The 25,161-nt window shown below is 33.5% G+C and overlaps 1 protein-coding gene across 3 annotated transcripts; it reads left to right on the forward strand.

Annotated features, from left to right (window-relative positions):
* Nucleotides 1-7,949: 7,949 nt before the first annotated feature.
* LOC121256667 (oxysterol-binding protein-related protein 1C-like) lies at nt 7,950-20,087 on the forward strand. Of its 3 annotated transcripts, none has more exons than XM_041157519.1 (10): nt 7,950-8,946; nt 9,369-9,725; nt 10,325-10,424; nt 11,023-11,468; nt 14,512-14,667; nt 15,725-15,892; nt 15,966-16,106; nt 16,657-16,887; nt 17,565-17,678; nt 19,257-20,087. In XM_041157519.1, exons 1-10 carry the CDS (start codon nt 8,443-8,445, stop codon nt 19,422-19,424), a joined length of 2,385 nt encoding a protein of 794 aa, XP_041013453.1. In that variant the 5' UTR covers nt 7,950-8,442; the 3' UTR covers nt 19,425-20,087. The 3 variants fall into 3 exon arrangements, with proteins under 3 accessions (XP_041013453.1, XP_041013452.1, XP_041013454.1); XM_041157518.1 differs by having other exon boundaries at nt 7,951-8,946; nt 11,020-11,468; XM_041157520.1 differs by lacking the exons at nt 7,950-8,946; nt 9,369-9,725; nt 10,325-10,424 and having other exon boundaries at nt 11,023-11,142; nt 11,237-11,468.
* The last annotated feature ends 5,074 nt before the right edge of the window (nt 20,088-25,161 follow it).

A 25,161-nucleotide genomic window follows, 5' to 3' on the forward strand; every position in this document is an offset into this window, starting at 1 on the left:
TTTTCCTCCAGGTTTTCATTGGATTCTTAAGAATCCAGCAAAAAACTTCCAATACTATTATGCTATTATAGTACATACTGATTCTCTTGTTATTAAACTTATCCATGACAAGATCAATAAAACTAAATTGATATATTATAATACTTATATATTAAATATTATCACAGAAGAAAAATGAGGATCTCATCCTTATACAACGAAGAGGCTCCCAAATGCTGACATTGTTTATTATTACTACGATTATATTGATGCATGGTTCAAATTCACGATATTCCAGACTCTGGAGATGTTATACTCTTGATTTCTGAATTTTGACAAAAAATTTAAAACTGAGTTTTTCCTTTGGTTTCTACGATGATGGCACCAATATGGTCCTATTTCCAAAGTCTTGCCTGAAAAACTTCAGAACGCCATCAGATGTTTTGCCACTATTTTCAAAATGGATTGGCATAATAAAAAACTCCGATACTTCCTCCATTTTATATATATGTACACTATATATGCTATATTTTATATATCATTTTATGACAGCTTGTGATATGGATTTGTAGTAGATTTTTTTTTTAGCAGATTTAATATTTTTATAGTAGATTTTTTTATAGTAGGTTTTTTTTATAGAAGGTTTTATATTTTTGTAGCGGACCATGCTACAGTCACTGCTCCAAGCTATTGCTGGGAGCTACTGTTAGTTATAGAATATTTTTTTTTTTTTGTTTTTTCATACATGCATTTTTTAACACTTTTAAATATTTAAAAAAATAAAAAATAATTATAATATTATTAAAAAATAATTCCTTAATCACTAAATAAAAAAAATCAAAATAAAAAATCAAAACGGTAGAATGGAACTGTAGAATAGAGTGGTAAGAGTAGTATTATCCTTTTATAGCAAAGTTTTTTTATAACAGATTTTATATTTTGATAGCAGATTTTTTGTTAGAGCAAATTTTATATTTTTATAACAGATTCTTCTATAGTAAATTTTTTACATGGTAACCGTTTTTTTAATGGCAGATTTATTTTTTTTTTTTTATGACATATGATTAAAACCGAAAAATCGAATCGAATCGAATCGGATTGAAATCAATAGAATTGAAAGTATTGATTTAGGGGTATAGTGCACTATCAGTTTTTCAAAATTTAAAATCGGCATATTGCCATATAGGGGTTCGTTTTCAAAATTTGTCTGAAGGGAGACCGAACCGGTTACAAGCCCACGTGCGAGTTTCTTTTTGTGAGGAAGTGGTTTTTGTCCACTTTACCCTCTTTAGGAATGCACAGATTAATATGGGCTTGGAGGTCCTTGACTTTCGTCTCTAAACAGCTAAACTCAGTGCTCATCATTCCATTGCGAGAACGTCTCGTAATAAATGATTCAAAGCAATCCGTTGAATGAATTGCTTTGACAACTGCTATTATGGCGACCGACTATACAACCAGCAACAACCGCCATTTTTCATTTACTTTTATTTCTTGCACTGTATCTATTATTTTGGAACGATTGTTGTGAATCTCATTCAATTTTTTAAATTACGTTCATGTAATCATTTCGGTTTAATTAATATTTCAGTTTATTGTTTTGGAATTAATTATATATCATATATAAATATTTATATGTAGAATAAATACATATATATGTAAGTGTGTATCATGTACATGTGTATATATAAAAGAATTAAAGATTTATAAAGTGAATATATGTTGAAAAAACTAAAAACTTGAGTTGAGACACAAAAACAAAGAAAAAAAAAATAAAAGAATAGAAAAATGATTAAAAATAATGATATTTAAAAAAAAAAAAAAGAGAATGAGGGAATATATTTAAGTTATAAAAAAAATTAAAATTATATAAATACATTTTATATTCTAGAATTAATTAAATACTATCTGAATTTAAGATTTATAAAAATATCATCTAAACACAACAAAATTATCAAAATAATCTGAAATATAATAGGGTTCAAAATGACCGGAATTGGATCAAAATGGCCAAAACGGACCGGAACAGGTTGAAATTTAGAACAAAATAAAACGATGAGTTATAGTATATGGGATAGTACACTAGAATGAAAAATTATGACAGAAATGACCTAAAAGGAATGGAATTTAAAACTATAATCTCGTCCCCACTTGCACTTGATGTATATTTTTTTTAGTCATTAATGAAATTATCTTAATAATAAAAAATTGCACAACTCTTTAATAGATATTATTGTTCTTTTAAATTCATATTATTAAGGTCAAATAAAATAATAAAATGTAATAATTGTGTCTATATATTTTTGTAAGATAAGATAAAAAGCAACCCAATTCTTACAATATCACTCACCTTTTCCAACGAAAAACGGAACTCTTAATTCTATACCGAAATTTGAACGGCTGCTTCGTTAACAACATAAGAGGGTTAGGTCGGTAATTAACGCCTCTTTAGATAATAAATGTGTTTTATTTATCTCAACTTATTTTAATTTATTATTATAATATTTTAAAATTTTTTTACAAAATATAATAAATAAATTAATTTTTTAAATCTTAATAATATTAAAAAATAATATTGTAATAATATTTTATTCAATTTTCATCTCAATTCATTTCATTTCAACTCACTATCCAAATCTTTCTAAACGTAGTACATAATTCCCATGCATTCGGTAGCATAGTCCTTCTAATTCTCTTTCATCAAGCCCTGATATGAAGAATGAGATGAGATAATTTGTGAATAGTAATGAAATTATTTGAATTGAGATATTTTATAAAATTTTAAGAGATGAGAAAAATAAATTTAAATAAAAATATTATAGAATTAAAATATTATTAGAATATTTTTTTAATATTATTTTTGTTATAAAATTTAAAAAAATTAAATTATTTTTTTTGTATTTTTTTTTAAAAGTTTTTAAAAAAATATTTTAATTAGATAATAATCAGATAAAAAAATAAAATATATAAAATTAAAATATATTTATATTTATAATATTAAAATATTAAAATTAAAAAGCAAGGCTGTTGCTATCCAAACCAAACTTAAGCCTAGGCCTAATTCCATGCAGTTACTTACTGTATTCGCTCCCATAGTGCCACGTCAAAAGTAAGTATATAATGGCTGGACGGCACTTGAATAAATTGTCAAAAGAACTTTTCTTGTTTAGTTTTGGTTCTTTTCGCACCGGACTTGCATTGGATTCCTTTATTCAAACTTATTCCAACTCTACTTGATTTTGCTAATCTTTGAAGATCATAATCCATAATCTTTTCACCTACACAAAGGATAAAACCACTAATTTTGCACGCCCTCTGCGCTGACAAATTAAATAATATTTTAACATTTATTAAAATATTGCCAGCTTGTCGGTGAAAAGGCCGTGCAAAATGTCCATATCTTTATGAAAAATGCTTCAAGGGTAAATTTTTTTAATATTCACAAAATGACGGATTCTCTTTTTTATCCTATTTTGTCTACCTTCTTTAAAGAATGATAGATTTGGCTAATCTCGTAAGTGCAAGCAACTTGTAAGTAAATATAAGTGACTATGATGCAATCTAATTTATGTGAACCGTAGATGATTTGATGTCAATGAATCGAGGATCTTCCATACTTCTTGTATGTTTTGTGCACATTTTGTTCTTGAGAGCGGCTGCAATGTATCAAGTCAATTTGTTTTGTCAACTAGACGGCACCTTTTCCCTGGTTGACATTATGTTCCTTGCTTGGATGAGAATCTCCATTGGACTGGCTTCCTGGGCCGAGGCCCAATAGGCCTTATCTAGTGAAAAATTCTCCTTGCACACCCATTTCAATCCACAAATGGAACAGATTTGAGAGGAGGGTAGAGCTCCGATTCTCCTCGTTGTTCCTCTTCCATGACTTTGATGTAAAGTTGGTGTATTTTTCCTTTTATTGAAAGGAAAATGGTAGATATATCGCTTTTCAACTACTTTCAAGCTATACGTGCTATACCATCGGAGTTCATGATATATATATATATATATATATATATATATATATTTACAAGGAGCAAGAAGCAATGTTGCAAAACGATGAGTGAGTGCGCGTGCCTCACGTGCTGCCCACCATTGGAGCTCTGACTGACATATATGTTATACCATTCGATTCTTGGGTCTCAGATCTTCAAGATCTTACCATCCAAACTCATCCATTGTCAACACATAAGATTCACATGTTGATATAGTTTTGTGTTTTCCTTGTGAATCATGCTAAAATATTATCGAGTCAACCCTCCATTCCCATCTATCTTACTACATTTTTTAAAAGCCTGAGTCAACATAATCCCTATCAAGCCTGCGGAGTAGGAGATGAAGATCTATTTTAGCTATAACAATTGATCCAGAATTGGTGCAAACCCTCTGCAACAATTTATCACGGCTATAGCCGAAACTTTGAGCAGATCCCTTCGAAGAAAACCACATTTATGGCAAGTCTTCTTTTTGAACCGTATTGCACTATTTTGGCCAATAGAACATAGGACCTGAGTCCCAATTTCTCCTCCTCATATGTTTTTTACACTTGTTTGAATGTTTAGCACGTAGGTTTGGAATTTTTGGAGCGATTATAAGATCAGTTCCCAAGTTCCAACCCCTACCTACTGTACTTTGGAGTATTTGTAATGGAATTATTTGCTTAAAAGAAATACAAAGTGACTATGGTACGTGAAATCACATTAGACTTAGTATAATAATAAATAAATAAATAAATAAAAAACATGTATGTTCTTTCATGCTAATTCAGGTAATTAGCTCCACAGAACGACTATCATGTATATTAGGTGGTGCCTATCTCTAGTTTGCTTGGAAATTTGAATTTGAATTTTATTAAGTCTGAAATGTTAGATGATGCCTCGAGAACGTGTACCCCACACTGATATTTTTCAAACAAATATTTTCACGAGGCTTTCATCATTATATAAGGTTCTATGTCTTTTTAAAAAAAATTATAAAAATAAATTTATAAATTGACATAATTTGATATGATTATACGTCAGATTGTAAATATTTTTTATTGTAAAATAAATATGACGTGAAAGTTTTAGGTGCGACATAATTTCAATTTTTTATATTTTTTAATATACAGTGTATTTTGGAAGCTGCATAACTCCGACAACCTCTTTACATTAAAAAAAAAAAAAAAAAGAGAGTAAATAAGAACCGTCAATGAGAAGTCTAATCTCAAAGATCATGAAGCATGCAAGTTTTTTCTTTTTTTTTTTTGTTCATTAATTTATGCTCCCGACCAAAGAATTTGAACGTGCAATCCACTCGTACTCATGACTTGTGACATCTACAATTATTATGTATTAAAATTGAGAAAAAGTTTTACTTAAAACCATACTAAAAATTTATGAATTGAAGTAATTTATTATATTATATTGTATGATCAATTCTTTTGTAGGAATTGAATGGTTCCACCGAAGGAATGCACTGTATTCAATGGTGCATTCTTTCATTGCATTTTTTTGCCACAAAACCTTAATATTTTTTTTTATGTTAAGTTACATTTAACGTATCATATTTAGTTATATCAGTTTCAACTTGAGTTTTATTTTTATAAAATATATTTATAAACTTAGCACTTCTTCTTAAAATTAGATGAAGCAATATTCATATAATTCGAATTCTATCATTTCTTTATTACATCATAGATTATCAAATTAGATAATTGAAATTGTGATTATCAAAGTATAGTAATTTACATAATTAATTAATATGATTGTACTAATATTTGTTTTAAATCAATCTTGTCGATTGATTTGTAGTTCAATTTGTATGTCATCCTTTTAACCGTATGTTGGATATAAAATAAATGCACACCTTTAATTTATATTATTAACATGAGATTGTAAATTTCATTTAAAAATATTTAAAAATAAATTATAAAATTTGATAATTTGATAATCTAAGATGTCAATGATCAATTTAAATAATCATAATGTAAATAAAAAACTAGTTATAACTGGCTGTTGGTCTAAGCATAAGAACTGCTCAATATTATTAACAATATATATAAAGACTCACATCAGTTATTTTTTATTTTATTTTTATTGGCGTGCATGGTGATATACCCATAAATACATATCTCATAGAGTTGTTTAAGTTAACCAAATTACTCATACAAATGGTAACAATGACTTCTGCTATTTTTAAGTAGAATAATACTACTATGTCATTTTATTTTGACTATTCATGTATTTAATTTAATTTTTTTTTTTTACATTTTTTTCTTTTACTTACTGATTAAAGAAGTGACTATTAGTGTATTAATATTTTTTTTATATTTTTTTAAAAATATTTAAAAATATTAAAAACATATGAATAAGAAAAATGAAATTTTTTTTTGCCTAGGAGCATGCCCTGCTATCATTGCTAGGCTTCACTCTAGGAGCACTCTTATAAGTAATAGCAAAGTTTAATATTTAAATATTGTTAGTGCTAAATTCAAAAACTAAATAACTTTTATACTAATTGATGTAATAAGTGTTCACATAAATTATATATTTATTAGTTCATAATATATATATATATATATATTATATCAATAAGTAGATTTAACTTTTTAGTTCACAAAAATATCTTACAAAAATAAAATTTATAAATTGATATGGTTTGATGTAATATATTAAATTATTTTATAATAAAAAAATATTTTACAATCTACTATACCCAAATAAGTTATATGAATTTATAAAATTTATTTTTATCAAATAATTTTATAAATCTATCACAATTAGAGGTGTAACCGGTCCGGTCTGGTTTTAGACAAAATCTAAGACTGAACCGGTATGTACCGGTTTTGTATTTTTCAAAACCGATTACGCATCGGTTACTCTCTTAAACCGGTACTTCTAGCTTTACCTGTTTTCGGTCCGGTCCGGTCCGGTTTTCTGATTTTTTTAAATGTAAGTTTCACAATTTGTCATTAAAAATTTGTTTATAAAAAAAAAATGATTTAAAAAAATATGTTTTATTCTTTTATTAATATATTAGACTATATAATAGTATTAATATTAGACTATTGGTATAATTATAAATTATATATTAGTATTAGTTATAAACTTTTAGTAAAAACTTGTAGTATTAATTAGAAGTATAACTATAGTCATTAGTCTATATTAGACTATTAGTATTAGTTATAAATTTTTAGTGATTTAGTATTAACATTTTATGTAATAATTTATAAATTATAAGAAGAAATTATTTCATATATGAATATATATAATTATATATAAAAATTTCACATAAAAATTTATAATTATACATAATATATAAAACTTATATATTCAATAATACAAATATTATTTTATATATATATTTTTTTATCAACCAGTCCGGTCTGGTCCGGTCCGAAAAATTCTAAAACCGAAACTGGACAGGAACCGACCGGTTTTCACATTCTAAGAACCGGTTCTGGACCGGTCCGGTCCTGTCCTGTCCGGACCGGTTTTCCGGTTTTCCGATTTGAATTCACACCCCTAATCACAATTGTCACAATTTTTACAAGTGAATATCAAGTAGTAATTACAGTTTAGGATGAGAATTAATCTCGATCTATCTCATCTCATTTTATCATTATAATTTTTATATAAAATGTAATAAATAATTCAAAATTTTTAAATTTTAAAATAATAATAATATTAAAAAATAATATTCTAATAATATTTTATTTAATTTTCAATTTTTATCTCGACCCACTCTATCCCAAGTCAATATTCAAACTTAACCCATCACTGCCGCCGTCAAGCACCTCTTCCACTCATTCACCACAACTCCGATTCACGGTTCCGACGTTTCGTGATCTCCATCATCCACCTGTCAGCCCCACAACGGCCCCGCCCACGATTTTCCCTGGACACTCACCACACCTAATCCAAACACCTTCGGAAAAAGCTCAAAATGCCAAAAGCGCGCACACAGCACAGACACAGAGAGACATACGCAGGACAGGACACCCCAATCATAAACTCTACAACCAACCGCTTCATATTTAAACCTGACCTGATATTCTGGCACTTTCATTCCAATTCAACTTTTTCGTCTTGACCGCTCTCCCCTGCCACCTCATCTCGCCGGGGACCTTTTCTTCCTCTCTCGCCGGACCGGATTCCTTCTCTCTCCGCTCACTCCACCCTCCGACTTCCTAGCAAAGGTTATAAAAAACAATCTCTCTCTTGCTCTCTACAATCTCAAGAGCTAGGAAACCATTCACCGCTTCGTGTGTAACGGCTTTTATCCCGTAATTCGCACGCCGACCTCGCTCCTTCAATTTCAGTGTCATCCATATCGTTAATTATTGACCGGATTCGTTAGAGAGAAAAACAAAGTATGGAAATCCGCATCTTCACCGGGAAAAATGTTCCCCGACGTCTCTTAGGAGTCCTCGGAATCGGCGATCTGACCGGTATTTTGTTCTAATTCATTCATTTATCCCCTATGCATCTGCATCCCTTCTGTTGCGTGTCTACTGTGTCCGACCATTCCCCGGCGCTCCACCACATGCCGCCTCTCCCCACGGCCATGTCTGCCAGATCCGATCCGCCGAATGCCCGAACCGGCGACAAACAAATCCATAACGACAATAACGACGATTGTGGCCGGATGAGCCATCAGAGAACGGCTTCGGCGGGTCATTCGGCTCGGGAGCAGCCGGTGGACGTTAAAATCAATGATATAGTGGGGAACGGGATCTCGGGAATTCTATACAAGTGGGTGAATTACGGGAAAGGATGGAGGCCGCGGTGGTTCGTGTTGCAGGACGGCGTTTTGTCGTACTATAAGATTCATGGACCCGATAAGATCGTGGTGAACCAAGAGACCGAGAAAGGATCGAAGGTCATCGGCGAGGAATCCATGCGAAGGATTAAGAGGCACAAGAATGGGACCTCGCTCCCGCAACAACCCCTTCCCCGCAAGCCCTTCGGCGAAATTCATCTCAAGGTCTTGGTCAACCACACTGTAATTCTTTTTGTTTTGTTTTGGATGAGTAACCACACAGTGGTTTATTTGTTATTTGTTCACTCATTCGTTCTCATTTACCGTTCGGATCGGAAATAAATATGTATATGTATAGTTTTCGGGTCATAATATTATCCAGTTTCTGTCACACACGCACACACATACTTACATAAGTATGTATCTTTTTTATCCATTTTGTGGTCGATACTAGTTTCTAGACATTTTTTTCTTTTCACTTGTAAATTATAGTGTTTTTTTCTTACTAATTTGGATGTCGATCTGAATAGTTTTCCACATTTTCATTTTGTGTTGCTATTTATCTTATTTTTATGCGATAAGCTTGTATTTTTTATTTAAATTCTCGGTACATGATTTTTTTAAAGCTCCATTCTGATGGATCGCAGGTTTCCTCAATTCGCGAAAGCAAATCAGACGACAAAAGATTCTCGATTTTCACTGGCACAAAGAGGCTCCACCTAAGGGCCGAGACGCGTGAAGATCGAGTAGCATGGATGGAAGCACTGCAAGCTGTGAAGGACATGTTCCCACGGATGTCCAACAGTGAGCTAATGGCTCCCATAGACAATGTCACTGTTTCGACCGAGAAGCTGAGGCAGCGGCTTTTGGAGGAAGGTGTTAGTGAGGTAACCATCCAGGACAGCGAGCAGATCATGAAGAGTGAGTTTACAGTGCTGCAGAGCCAACTCCTACTGCTAAAGCAGAAGCAGTGGCTCCTCATTGACACGCTGCGGCAGCTTGAGGTACCTCTAATGAACTTTAAAAATTTTCATTCCAGTAGAATATAGGACTCCTTTTCGCTACCTCTGCTTCTAGTGCATAGAATTCCGTGCCTCAGCCTCTCGACTCAATTGAGGCCGGGTTTTTGGGATTGTTCTGTTCTTTTGTATAGCTAGTCGAAGGCTTATTTCTTGATTACATCATGTGGTGTTCTTCTATCCTTATTTCTTGTATACATCATGTGTACCTCGGCTTACATTTCAGATAGCTGTCAGGTTTATACCTGCACCTCAACAGTCAGATTCTTTGTATTTGCTTGGTGCTTTGTGAATTTTGCTGGTTTTGTAATTTGAAAGTATGTCTTGGACGGTGCCAGGGCCCAGGTAGACAGATACAGAAATTATTTTCTCAACTGTAGTCTTCTAGCATGAAATTAGTATCATATACTGTAAATTAGTTATGAGTTCTTTACATTTTATTTCAAGAAGCATATTTTGTGTTCATCTGAAGGTCTTTATTGAGTCTGAGCGTCCTTGTTAGATGAAAATTTAGTTTCTGTGCAAGGCAGGTTCTTAATTTTTTGTGTCCTGCTAAGAAACTGCTATTATACTGTACTGTGTAGACGGAAAAGGTTGATCTGGAGAATACAGTGGTTGATGAGAGCCAAAGACAGTGCAATGATGAAGGGGCCTCTTCTAGATTAATGCAAGACAAATTCAGTGGTAAGTTATAATGCTGTAATCTGTGTATTACCAAGTTCTAGTTTTATAGCCAATATTTCCTGGACCATCTGGTAATTTTACAATTATGTGGTGGACCCTTTTGGTTGATATTGGAAATTGAGACTTGGGGTCTGGTCTGAGAGTCCAGCTTTAATTCCTTCCCTTTCATCAGAAATGGGCAGGGCATATTATTTTAGTTAGTGATGAGATATGTCCAAATATTATAGTGCTTTATTATTGAACGTCAGAAGACATCATTTTGCTTGCTATTTTCTGTAGCTTATAATTTATACCAATTATTTTAACGAATACTTGCCTTTTCTTGTACAGTTCATTTCACTTGGTTTTTTACAGTTTGGCAAAGAGAACAAGACTTGAGAATAAACCAATGACATCTGATGTGTTTGCCATTAAAACTCATAGCCAAATGATTTGTGTGTTTGGGATGGCCAACAATTATATAAATTAACTTGCTTTGCTAACATTGCCTTGTTTTTAGTGGTTGCATGCCTAAATCATTACAACCATGATTGTACAGTTGATTTTTGTACTTTTAATGCTGCCATTTTAAATTGTCAAATCCCTTTTTCCCCAGAAGGAAGTGCTAGTGAGTCTGAAGATGATAATGAAAGAGTTGATGCTGCAGAGGAAGAAACAGATGAAGAAGACAATACATTTTTTGACACTCGAGACTTTCTTTCATCCAGCTCTTTCAAAAGTAATGGGTCTGATTTCCGGCTATCATCTTTCTCTTCAGATGATGAAGGTTTTTTTATAGTTGAATCTGAAGATGATATTGACCCTTCCATTAGATCTGTTGGAGCTAACTATCCTCATGTTAAGCGGCGTAAGAAATTTCCTGACCCTGTTGAAAAAGAGAAGTGTGTCAGTCTTTGGTCTATGATTAAAGATAACATTGGAAAGGATCTCACGAAAATATGTCTTCCTGTTTACTTCAATGAGCCTCTCTCTTCCCTGCAAAAATGTTTTGAGGATCTGGAATATTCATATCTTATTGATCGAGCAGACGAGTGGGGGAAAAAGGTATGTATGTGAGTAAGAACTTGATGGCATTCTTTTGATTCTCTCTTTTGATTAACATATGTTTGCAATATGTCCTTTCATATTTCTGTCATTTCTGGTTACCGTCCAGCTTATATGCTTCTAGAATATTCTTGTAAATCATGAGTTTTTGATAAGTAAACTCATTTCCTCAAAAGCACCACTGGGGGGTTGACCATAGTACACATGATTTATACAAGACACAAGCCGTTTAATGTATAAAAGAAAAAGAAATACACAAGACATATAGAAAAATTAGAGATATTATATGCCCATATCCAGTATAAAGCGATTTAAAGTGCATTCCACTTTCTCCATATGCTCCACATTAAACACATAGGGTTCATTCTATGAGTGGCTAAAATTGAACAGTCTACCAATTGGCCTCTTTAAAAATCTAACAAACTCAATCACTTGTATAGTAATGTGACATACCACTCTGAAGAGGCTTCAAATCAAAGTCCATAATGCTCTGGCCACTTCACAATGGAGAAGAAGGTGATCTATGAATGCCCCTCTACTGTTGCATTGGCAACACCAATCCACCACTACGATATTTCTCAAAGGCACATTGACTTTCCATATAGTCTTCCTTTGAAAATTGGAAATGTTTGAAAATTGGAAATGTTTGAAATAGATAATGCTTGATAATGCAACTTAACTTCAAACTTCCCTTGCTTGGAAGGGATCCACAGGACCACAATATACTATCTTCTCCACCTTGTCTCAATCTGAGCAAGTACAACAATTCTGAAAATGCCATACCAATTCATCTCTCAATCCTGAATATCTAGTAAAAGATAAATTTCATAGAAGAGTTCCATTAGAATATTGATGTTATCAGCCAACTGTGCATCCTTATTACAAACAATATTGAAAAATTCCAAAAAAGACTCATTTAATGGTCGATCCCTTCGTCATGGGTCATGCCAAACCATATTTTGGTCCACCCACCCACTTCATACCGACAAAACTCAGAAAACACCCCACCCTTCCTACGTGTTCTCCAAATGCCAACTCCATAAGGTCCCATGACCTCTTTAGAGCACCATCCCCCTTCATGCTATCATGTTTTTTCCACTACCTGCCTGCATAAGGCACCACTCCCTGTATAAAAATGGCACAGCCACTTCTCTAGAAACGATTTACTAAATCAAGTCAAACTTCTTACCCCCAAAACACTCGTTTGCTTCTTTGAGAATAAATCTTTGACCAATTAACCAAGTGCAACTTAAATTAATCATTAATCAAACCTCATATAAAACCTCTCCATCCTCTTAGCCATACCAATAGGAATAGGAAACAATAGCAAAATAATGTGGAAAATTTGATGAAAGTCAACCTACCTGCCTTTGACAGATTCTCTTTCAACCAGCTAACTGCCTTTCCAATTTTTTTACAATGTCACTCCATATGGTAATAGATTTATATGGTGCATCCAACAGGAGATCCAACTACTGCAATTGTAGAGAAGCCACCCTACGCTCCACAATAATGGCCAAGGTTTCCACATCTTTCATCTCGCCAACTGGAGTAATCTCCGAGTTTGCTAAATCGATCTTTAACCCCAAAACCACTTATAAACATAAAAAACACAGCAACGATTGCAGAGATGTTCACAGTCAGCCTCACAAAAGATCAAGGTGTCGCTTGTGAACAAAAGATGCAACACTACAATTTCTTCACTACTCCTTAACCCCGCCAACAAATCAGATAATAGCCCCCTATCCATGGTGGCTGACATCATCCTACTCGGAGCCTTTATAACAATCACAAATAATAAAGATCATACTAAATCCCCTAGTAAATCATTGTTTTAGTTTGCAATATAAAGAATTAATAAGACAAATAAGAGAAAGACAGAGAGAAGGCATCCAGTACGTGATGGATTTTTAGATTTTTTATACATGGGATTCAAATATATTCAGTTGTTGTAACTTGTGGTTTCAAATGAGTTTCTCACCCCCTCTAGCTTTGGAGTGAGTAATAGTCCAAGAAAAGTGCTACCCACATTTACGATGAAATTCTAAAAGGAGTAGATGAGGTTTCAATTGGAGCACGTTGGAATGATTTATAAAGTCCACTCCCAATTATAGAGAACCAATGTGAGACTTACACTCAAGTAACTATTTCATAAGTTAGTCATAATTCTCCCACCCAATGTTGGATCTAGGGCGTTACCATCTTTCCCACTCAAGTCTCTGACATCCTCGTCAAGGTCCATGTACTAGAGTGACCTAGCTTAATGTGGTGTACTCGGTTGGCTTTGATACCATTTGTAATGATATAAAAACAATAGTCAAGATTACAATTAGAACCAGTTGAAATCCTTTATAAAGCATAATTCCACCTTGTAAAGAACTAATGTGGGACTTGGCACTCTTGCCACTCTTTCATAACTCTGTTAAAATGCACCCACCCAATGTAGAATCCGGGATTATATGGTAAATCAGCATGTTTGAAAATTTTGGTTAACCCTTATAATTTTTGTGATCATGATTTTACTGATGCCTTCAGATAAATTCTGTTTGCATGGTGAATTTGTATGCAAGAAACTGAACAGTAGTGGCTCCTCTAGTACTGTTAGAAAAAGTTAATAATACAACCAGGTTTAACCTTTGGGACACCTGGAGGCAATTTGAATGTTTAATTTTGACATGTAAAAGATTTGGTTGAGAATTATAGGGTAATGAGTAAGGAAAACAAAGCGAGCAGTGGGAGCCACTCACTGCGCCAACATTAATATGCACGAGATTTTCTGGAGGGGTAATAGGCTGGCCAAGCGTTAACGCTGCTTACTTTGTAGAACTCGCTTGTGCAGGCCTCCCATTTACCCAGCAAAATAAAAATTATAGGATAAACTCTTTAAATATTATTTTGATTGGGCAAGGTTGCTCAGCTTGTTGATGGGGAATGAATGCAATAGCATTTTGATCAATGTTATTAGAGCCTAATTCTGTTATCAATTTATTTTGATGTATCTCTATTGCCTTTAACTTTTAGTTACCTCCTTGATATTTTGCAGGGTAATAGTCTCATGAGGATTCTTAATGTGGCTGCTTTTGCTGTTTCTGGATATTCTTCAACGGAAGGAAGAATATGCAAACCGTTTAATCCGTTATTAGGGGAAACCTACGAGGCTGATTATCCAGATAAAGGCCTCCGCTTTTTCTCAGAGAAGGTTTCATTTTCACTACTGACACTTAAAATATTTGAGAAACTAGACTATGAACATGAGAATTATGTTGTGCATTAATTTGTCTAAATTTTGGTGGTGCATTTAAACATGATCCTTGAGACTTTCGCCGAGTTAGTAGATTTTATATAACAAAATTAAAATTTTCTGTTTCATTTGTAACTTCTATGACACAAATGGGTGATGCAGTGTATCAGGGATATGGTTTTGTACTTATTATGCTCTTACATTGTTTGTTTTTTTTTTGGAGGGGGGGTGGCGGGGGTAGCCAAGATGACATTTTTGAAAAAAATATTTAGGGTAAATGATATTTTACCACTCTAAACTACCATCTGATTTTTAAATACGCATTCAGACTGCAAACTCATTACAACCTACTCCATAAATCCAAGTTGCTCATTTCATTGCGTTCATCCATCATCTTATATGGAGATTGCCAAACATGTCTTAAAGATTCGTCCATCAAACCTACATGTCCTAAAGATTCATCCATCAAACCTTTCATTTGTTAAATCTATATAAGATAATTATTGAATTTGGCAGAGGGGACAACTTGGAGCAGAAGCTGAAAATGAGATGTAATTAAAATGCAAGTGTAATTTAGCCAAAGACTTAATTAAAAAGGCTAATGGCGTGATTAAAAGCTGTTGAACAAGCTTGCCCTAATATGAATCATTTGTACCTAATGTGTTGTCAAAAAGAGGATGTACCAAAAAGATGATGAATCTTATTTTAGAAAAAAAAAAATGAAGAAAGGAAAAATCATAGAAAACTCAATACATGTATGACAAAAAACACAATACCCTTGGGAAAAAGTCCCAAATTAGAAATTATGGTTAGTGGCTCCCCTTTTGATGTTATCATTGTTACATTGCAAGGGTGAGACAATTGACTCTGAGATATAGCCGACTGAATTTCCCTACGAGCTGACCTTTATATGGCCAAACTCTTTCACGTGTACAATTGTTCATTTGGGTTTGCTTTGAAGTTTCTTTTTATATTGGGAACAAAATTTCTTAGTTCCTTTCACTTTTGGTGTCAGGTCAGTCATCACCCTATGGTTGTTGCCTGTCACTGTGAGGGTACAGGATGGAGATTCTGGGGAGATAGCAATTTAAAGAGCAAATTTTGGGGTCGATCAATTCAACTTGATCCTGTTGGTACTTTGACTCTGGAATTCGATGATGGGGAAATTTTTCAATGGAGTAAGGTATTTTTCTATGGTTCAAGTGATATCCTTTCTATGTTTGGTTATCAGTTTGAAATGGACTCTCTTATCTTAGGTCACTACGTCAATATACAATCTCATATTGGGAAAGCTGTATTGCGATCACTATGGTACAATGCGCATACAGGGAAATCATGAGTATTCATGTAAGCTGAAATTCAAGGAGCAGTCTATCATTGACAGAAATCCTCACCAGGTGCTCTTTAAGTCTCAAATTTAAATAGACGATGTAAAGATCTAGGTCTGTTTTGTTTAAGACTACTATTATTTTCTACATTCCTTTGCCCGTTGCAAATATTTCTCAACATTATGGCTTCTGAAAAAATGAAAGAGAAGTGTAGCTTCTAAAATGTATTTTTTCTAAATTTGGCAGAGGAGAGGAAGCATTATACAGGATTTTGCTATCAGAACCTTTGTTTTAGCATTATTTAATGTCTATTGCATCATGCTTCAGCTACTAATATCAGTGTCATCATCTATGTGGCACTCGTGGAGCATACTGGAATACTTTGAACTCTAAACATGAAAGTATTGGTTTAAGAAGACAATAAGTTTAAAAAAAAAAAAGCGAACTGGATTCCGACTCAGTCTTGTTCAGCAGACTTCTTATGCATCATAGAATTTGTGGCATGTTAGGATGTTGCTGGATGAAGTAAATTTGAGTTCCTTGCTGTGGTTTTGATATTTGTAGCTACAAGACTGTTTTCAGGAGTATCATTGGCTTATATAAACATGATTATTTTCAGGTACATGGTATAGTTCAAGACAGGAATGGAAAAACAGTGGCCACTCTCTTTGGAAAATGGGATGAAAGTATGTATTATGTGATTGGGGACTCTTCTGGGAAGGGAAAGGATTATGAGTCTTTATCTGATGCCCGTCTTCTCTGGAAGCGTAGCAAGCCTCCCGAGTTTCTCACGAGATATAACTTAACACGCTTTGCCATCACATTGAATGAGCTCACCCCTGGACTGAAGGTACTTTCTGATGATTTCACTGAACTTTCCAATTTGACGCCAGCCTTTGTTTCATCTGGAGTTATGAAAACTCTGCTAAAGTTATTAGATTTATGGCTCATTTGGACACTTGGAGTATCTCAGGATTCTGTGAATAGTAATGAAATTGTTTGTAAATAGTAGTGAAATAGGTTGAGTTAAGATTTTATTGGGTTTTGAGAATGGAGAGAGAAAAAGTTGGGAAAGGAGAGAGAAATGGTTTAATATTACTTTTAGGAAGGGAGAGAGAACTGGTTTAATATTATTCTTGTTTTGAAGTTTGAAAAAGTTGTATTGATTTTTGTGTTTTGTTTTGAAGTTTGTAAAAGTTGTAATGATTAGACGAAAAAGTTGAAGATTTGAAATTGAAAAATGTTTTGTGTTTGAGTGTTGTATGAAAAGGAAATTGTGAGAAGTTTTGATAATTTCTCACCTCATTTCATTTACCAAATGAACCTTAGTTTGCATTACATATTTGTCATTACATGATGATGGGATCCTATGGTGATTTACTGAAACCCTAATGTTGTTAAAATGTTTGAAATGGAAATAGTATACTTTGGCTTGTATGTGCTGTGCAGATGCAGTTCATCTTTTTTTATGGTTATTTGTTGACATATTTATTTCTAATTTATGCATACATATACAAATATATACAGGAAAAGTTGCCGCCTACGGATTCAAGGCTAAGACCTGACCAAAGGTATTTGGAAAATGGAGAGTATGAAATGGCAAATGTGGAGAAGTTGCGGTTGGAGCAGCGGCAACGGCAGGTAAAATTTACGTTGCATTCTTACTTTGTTGTCTACTCAGCATATGGATATTAGTAATTGGTTAATAACATTTTTTATAGGTAAATTGAAAAAAATATGAGGCTTTTGTCTAGGTAATAACATAATTAACAACAACTGACCTATAGTATTACTCAAGAAAACCATAAGATCTCACATAAGACCAATACATCCATTTTTTTGAGGTTGTTATAACCACCACCCCACCCCACGCCAAACAAAAAATAAAAAAAGAGCTGCAAAGGTAAAGTCATATCCATAAGTCCACACACTGACTTCGTCATTACTTGGTTAATTGAGTAATGTGCTCATCAAGGTGAATTTAAATTAAATAACCATTTTCTTACATGATATCTTTCTGAGTCTTGGTTGCGTTTGCTATGTTTCTTAGGGCCTATTTGGGTTGTGTTAGGAGTCTTAAAAAGTGCTTAAATACCCTTAAAAGATCTTTAATGGAAAAATTAGGTTTTTTGGGTGTTACATATTAATGCACTTTTTAATCTCAAATAAACTAAAAAATATGTTTGAAAAAAAAAATCATTTTGATGCTTTTCCTCAAACTTGCTTTTCCAGATCATCTGGAATGTAGTTCAAATTTTAAAAAGACTATCAATGGGCGAAAATACCCATACTAGTTTCAGATAATTACAATTTTCAAACGTTTAAAGATATGATCATAATCTTTAAAAAATCAAATGATCGTCATGTCTATCTCAGAAAACACTTTTTTAATTTGTTTCCAAATAAATGTAATATGTTTGAAAGTGCTTTAAGCATATGGTTACCAAACAGTAAATAACTTTTTAATAGTAGAACTTATTACTTAAACTATAAGTTTAAGCTCTAAAGCTACAAGCTATATTTTCCACTGCAATCACAAACATGCACTTAGTCTCCTAACAACTGACAAGCTACAGAAAGCTGTCTACAATGACCTGGGAAAGTTGTCTACTGACTGCAGCAGTGAAGACTGAAAAATTGTAGATCCTTTCTCATAACTTGTGAAAGTGTGAAAGCATTTGGAAACTGATAAGATACCCTGTGGTTGAACATGCAAATTAATGGGTAAGATATATGTTTACCTTTAAGCATTTGGATAAACCACTTTCACAATGACATAACCTAGGAAACCAGCATTGAAGGAAACCTACCTGATATTTAGTTCGCATGTTGTTTGGAGAGTCATATACATTGCATCGATGGTTTCAACTTGATGGTTACAGCTGGTCATTGAAATATGGATAGTTCTTTTGCATTTTAGAACCTTGAAGTGTGGCGTCTAATAATTTTTTTCACATAAGAGGCGACTATTTTCTATTTATTTATTTTTTATTTAATGTTTCGATAAGAAGTCGATTCAAGTGTATTAATTACAAAAAGCTGACTTTATAGTTACAAAATGGCCACTGTCCAAGCACCTAGGCAATTACCAAGTCTGCAATGTATAGGTTGCCCCAAGTTTTTAGATGGATATATGAGGTTCATTATTTTGAATATGTTAAGAATAATTCATTTGGTTTTGATGGTAATTGAGGGAACATTGTTTCAATTGGGATTCAGGCTCGAAAGATGCAAGAACAGGGTTGGAAACCACGGTGGTTTGCAAAAGACAAAGGAAGTGATGCATACCACTACATTGGTGGGTATTGGGAAGCCAGGAAACAAGGAAATTGGAATTCCTGTCCTGATATCTTTGGCCAAATCCCATCAGATCAGCTGTCCGAGTAAGTTGATATTCTTGGTTTGTCAATTCTTTTTCATTCTACTCAGATCGGTGGCAAATGACCGCGGATCTGACCAGTTAAATTTCCCGATAACATCCGTGCATGTAAGTTTAGATGAAAGATGGTAGAATGAAATTATAGAGAATTTTGTCCCATTTGGATCCTACAATTTTGTATCAAAAGATACGGACATGATCCTAGTGTACAAGGAATATTACTACAGTTAGGTTGATTCAACAAATCACATCCCAGAGAGAGAACTCAGAAGTGTTGGCACCAATTTATCGGCACTGTTTCCAGAACCGTGGTCGGAAATTGTTGGGAGGAACCTTCATCATGTGTAATGAGCCATCACAACTGGTAATTACACTATGTTGGATGCTCCTTGTGAGAGCCGGGTTCTGTTTGTACAAAAAGGAAACATTATTCAGTACAATTGCCTTGGCAACTACAGGGGAAGTAGAAGTTGGTTCTCTGAAAGTTCATATGCGATGTTCTAAAAGGGCTAGATTCACGTAGTGAAACCCCTCTAATAAACTATTAACGGCTTTAGGATTTTCCTTATTTGTTTTTGCCATCTCTCATTTGATTAATTCTTGATTATTCTGTGTCTGATTTTCTATTCTCTTGGACCCTTGGATTCGAATCGTAATTATCATTTTCAATACATTTATTCCCCTTCTTCCATTTCACTCAAAAGTTTGGTTTATCATATTTTTATTTCGATATTATTCTTATCTCCTTGTGTTTTAAAACATTAGACCATCAATCTGAAGTGAAAATATCATAACAAAAGTCACAAGTTGGAACAAAAATAACAAAATATTTTTATATTAGATCAATTTGTTATTTATATTAGAAAACCTAACATCCCCTTTTAAATCTAAGGTACATGCAAATAATATCAATTTAAAGCTGTCATTTCCCTTTGTAAGTCAATCTTCACAAGAAGCTTGTGAAAAGTTGGGGTTTGGTGGAAACTCTGTAACTAGAAAGAGGGTAACTACTAACATCCACCCTACGGTCCAATCCACTAGCAAGCCAGCACCAACAAGACTCAGCCCCAATGCAAAAGCAATAGCATACTTTGTGATATTATGCCGTGGTTGCCTTCCCTTGACTCTTTTCCCCTTGGTAGTTCTGTGCCGGCTCTTCCGCTGTCTCCGACATTTGTAAGGCATGGAAGGAAGATGGGGGAATAGTGTGGAAATCCACTGGTGGTTATTCTTGATCTGGATGTTAAGGGTCTCTAGCAGCAGCAGTTGGAACCGCTGCTTATAGGCAAAAAGTTGTGCAGCTTGTCTGAAGAAGAGTTTAAGAATGTGCCGATCCTTCTCGGCACAAACCCACTTCACTGTTGTCTCGGCTATCCTTGCACGCGTTTGTGATGACTTATTGGACCCAAGCAATGAATAGCCTTCTTGAGATAAAGCCCCTTGGTTTCTATGTGTTTTCCCAGAATCGGGACAATACACTGTTCATGTGTTAAACTCTCTTGGTACCCATAGCTAGGATGCAATTGGAGCCACCCACCATCTTGTGTCAGGATGCAGATTGGAAGATAAAGAATTCCTTTCAAGATGCATTAAACCTAAGGCAGGATGATCTAGCTCTTCTACTGTATTGGTAGATCCAGCATGATCAACCTGTTTGGATGCTGAAGATGGTGACTGGCAGCAAGTTTAAACTTGGGAGCTCGTTTGGCATCTTCTTGGACAAAGCACCGATTAGCCATTCTCTGGCATGCAGCTCTTGCTTCTGCTGCTGCCATCACTCTCCTATTCTTTCACACATCACTGTGTAAAAATCGAATATGTTACAATTTGATAAGCAAACATTAAAATGGAAGTATAATCCCTACAAGTACACCATTGAAGAGAACTTGTCAACTATATAAACATCACTTGGACAAAACCTGCACTACGATAAGATGTTTTCACAGTTGTACAGGACAAAAATGACCCTACTCCTCCAAAACCCCAAAAAAAAAAAAAAAAATGAAATGCAAACGTCTAAAGTATACAAAATGAGGTTCTAACTTCAGTGAAAGAAGAGAGGTTTTAACAGTCTACTAATTTTATAAAGAATACTAATAATTTAAAGCTTAACGGCTACTAAATTTGAACCAGATGGCATCCTTCATTACAAATTGATCTGAACTGTTAAAATAAATTCAAAAAAATATAAGAAAACTTTAGGAAAGAGACTGATCAGAGTGTCTCAATAAAAGTTTGAATCAGTTAAGTTCTCCCAAAATCTTTGTTCAGAGGAAGATCTTCAACTCCACCACCATGTCCTTGTTATAAGTCTTACAAGAAAAACTCATCGATCGGCAACCTTTACCACATAAGCCTCTTCCTTTAAAAAGCAGTGCATAGCTATGCTGACATTCAAACCAATCTAACAACGCAGACCCTATTAGCAAAGTTCCGTCCCATATAAGTGATCTTCACTTACCAAATAGAAATCGAAATCAACACAATATATCATTTAAAGCTGTCAATAAATGGGACTGCCTCGAAATTGAAAGAGAATATAAGTGTGACAAAGTTATTTATTTCAGTACATTTAATCCAAATGGTTGCATTTGCGTACATGGTTGAGTGAACAGCATAAAGCTGTTATTTTATTAGAATTCAGCTCTATAAATTACATTAGCTTAGCAAGAAAGAGAAGTGTTGCAACCATAAAAAAATCTCACAAAAAGAAACACATAAACTGATATAGTTTCATATGATACGTTATATTTACTTTTAAAAAAAAATAGCTTTACAATTTAATTTTTTTTTGATAAGTTACAATTTAATATATCATATCAAGTCACGTCAATTTATAGGTTTACTTTTATAGAATCTCTTTTGTACAATAAATAACTTTACAATATGCGTGGATGACACATCCTTCTGACATGGAGTTGTCATGAAAGTTAGCATTGTTCAGACCCCTCAACAAAATGAGGGTGAAAAATTGATTTGCAAACAAAATCTAAAATTAAATTCCTTATAAATCAAATATTCCATGTCATGAGTGGTATAGAGTGTGGAGTGTGTGTGCTATATAAACATATATTTTCCAAGCAACCGCTATCCCAAGTAAGATATATAGATTATAGTGTACATATTATTACCACCAGGAAGGAAAAAAAAAAAACTCAATCAAGAAATTATTATTTGTAACAAAATCAAGGATCCATGAAACATGAACAAAAGAAAAAGGCTAAATTCAACCACGGTCACGCGTCTAAGAACCCGATTAATGTTATGAAAATGAGTAATGCTTGGTGCAAATCTTAGGCATGTAAGTAAAAAAAGTAGGTCTCAATGCTAAAAAATAACCTTTTTACGCTTGTTACAGCGGGATCCATTTGTTTATAAAAGACTTGCACCAGGCTTATATACTTAGTGCTTGACATCCAGAACACAGCCATAAGGAGAAGCTAAAACGAAACATGAAACAACCACGTAAACTTGAAAAAAAAACCCATAAAAGCTGAGAAACGGATGCACACTAAGAGGAAAGCCAACAAGAAGAAAAGAAGAAATCAACAAAAGGGAAGATAGAGAGAGAGACGGAGACAAACCAAGAGAGAGATTGAATGGGATAGTGCAGTGAAGATGAATAGGCCGCATCGATCTGGAGATAGTTGAGATCCAGAGAAGAATCTAGGCCGACTCAAGGAGAAGACGCTTGTCTGAGAATAGAAGGGCCTCTCGGCTTATTTTCAGTTATCATTTCATTTCCCTATTGTCGGTTTGCAGTTGTACACGCGCTCTTTTTCTATCTTTGTGCTTCGTCAAACACTTCAGCAATGTACGGTGAGAGAGAGGTTATCATGTGTTGCCGTTTGGCACTCTAATGGGCCTTTATTTGGCTATGTGGGGCCTATCAAGTATTTTTTTCTATTTATATTATTATTGTTAGAATATCACCATATTTATTATAAAATAAATTCATAATATGCTAATATATATGTGATAATATGACTTATTCTCTCTCTTATTTAGTTTGCGTCTACATCAATCAATATCGATTAATATCATTGATTTATTGTATTTTAATTCTTTCTCCACTCCCATTCACCTATAAATAAGGACATATATTATGTATTACAAATCAATAGACAATAGCAGAGAAATAGTCCTCAAATTCTCTCTCTCCCTCATTCTTTATTTTCCATGTACTTTTCAATTTTATTCTATTTTCTACATGATATCAAAATCATTGGCTAATACAAGGCTCGATTTTGTAGACTATTTCTTTTAAAGTTCTTCCACTAGCTTTACTTTCTCACAAAATTTTCTCAATTACATCCTTTTGTCAATTTAGTTTTTCTCATATCAGACCAACAATCGACTTTACAAGTTGTCATTGGCAAAGAGCCACTGATTTCCTAGTTCACAATGTTTTTCCGTTCATGACAAGTTTCATATTGAATGTTTTTTTTTTCTTTTTTTCATTCACCACTCCTTCTCTAGAGGCTTCCTCGCACTTAATGGATCGACGTTCATGATAAGTCTCATATTCAACATGTTATTTGATTTTTTTCACGTTCACCACACATTTTCTAGAGGCTTCTTACACATTTATCAAATCGTCATTTGTGATAAGTCTCATATTTAACATGTTCTTTTCCGTTCACCACACATCCTTCAGAGGCTTCATGTGTACTTAACAGATTGTTGCCCTCATTTTCATCATCAATATCACATATCGCTTTATGTCTACCCACCATCCACTTCCACCACGCGCCACATAAACAACTTTTGTCGGGTTGTTAGTCAAATCTCCATATCTTATCCACCTGGCCTGCAACGTGATCTTATTTACAAACTCAAGATGACGTTTTCATCATCATCCTGAGTTTGATAGGAGATGTTAGAATATTACCATACTTATTATAGAATATATTCATAATATTCTAGTGTTCACGATAATATGACTTATGCTCTACCATATCATTGGTTTATTGTATTTACATTATTTTTCTAGTCTCATTCACGTATAAATAGGGACATAAAAATATGTATTCCAGAATAATAGACGATAGCAAAAATGTAGCCCTCAAATTTTTCTCTTCCTCATTCTCTCTTCCCTATCTCCTTTTATATTTAATTTGTTAGGTCTTGACCCACATCTTAGGTCAGCAAAAATGATGTTAGTTTAATCTTAATATTTGCTTATTTTCGGATCCTATATCAATTTGGCTGACTTTTGGGCTTCACTGATCATGTGTAAGTTGGCATGCTATATCCTCATTGTGATGCAAGACTTTGGGGTATTAATTTCACAAGATATATAGGTTCTTTATGGTAAAGATTATATATATATATATATATATATATATATATATAGTATGCATAATGTTTTTTAGAAAATTTCAATTTGTCATTTCATTCTTAAAAGGTAAATTAAATGGTATATGGAGTTGAAAATTACTTCAACTATTACCCTAATTTGCAATGATATTGTACCCTACGATCAATTGTTTTTTTATAAGTATGTACACTTCGCTCTCTTATGTGGTGCATTTGAAGAGAGCAAATTATTGTTAGATTTTGGATACAAAATTCCAATTTTGAATTGGATTGCAGATAAACATGAGTTTAAGGCTTGAGAAGACGACAAAATTAAGAAGAAAAGGGAGCTTGAGAAAACAATAACAAAAGAAGAAAAAAAAAGGATGAAAAACGAAATGTTTACATCGATCATTAACATATCATAATATTTCATTCTGTTGTGAA

Source organism: Juglans microcarpa x Juglans regia, chromosome 3D (assembly GCF_004785595.1).
Source record: "Juglans microcarpa x Juglans regia isolate MS1-56 chromosome 3D, Jm3101_v1.0, whole genome shotgun sequence".
Lineage (NCBI taxonomy): Eukaryota > Viridiplantae > Streptophyta > Magnoliopsida > Fagales > Juglandaceae > Juglans > Juglans microcarpa x Juglans regia.

Coding starts and splice junctions, on each gene's coding strand:
- LOC121256667 (XM_041157518.1), top strand. CDS start 8,443: ATGCATCTGCATCCCTTCTGTTGCGTGTCTACTGTGTCCGACCATTCC. Junction 11,469..14,511: donor CAGACGAGTGGGGGAAAAAG/GTATGTATGTGA, acceptor GATATTTTGCAG/GGTAATAGTCTCATGAGGAT. Junction 15,893..15,965: donor AAATTTTTCAATGGAGTAAG/GTATTTTTCTAT, acceptor CTCTTATCTTAG/GTCACTACGTCAATATACAA.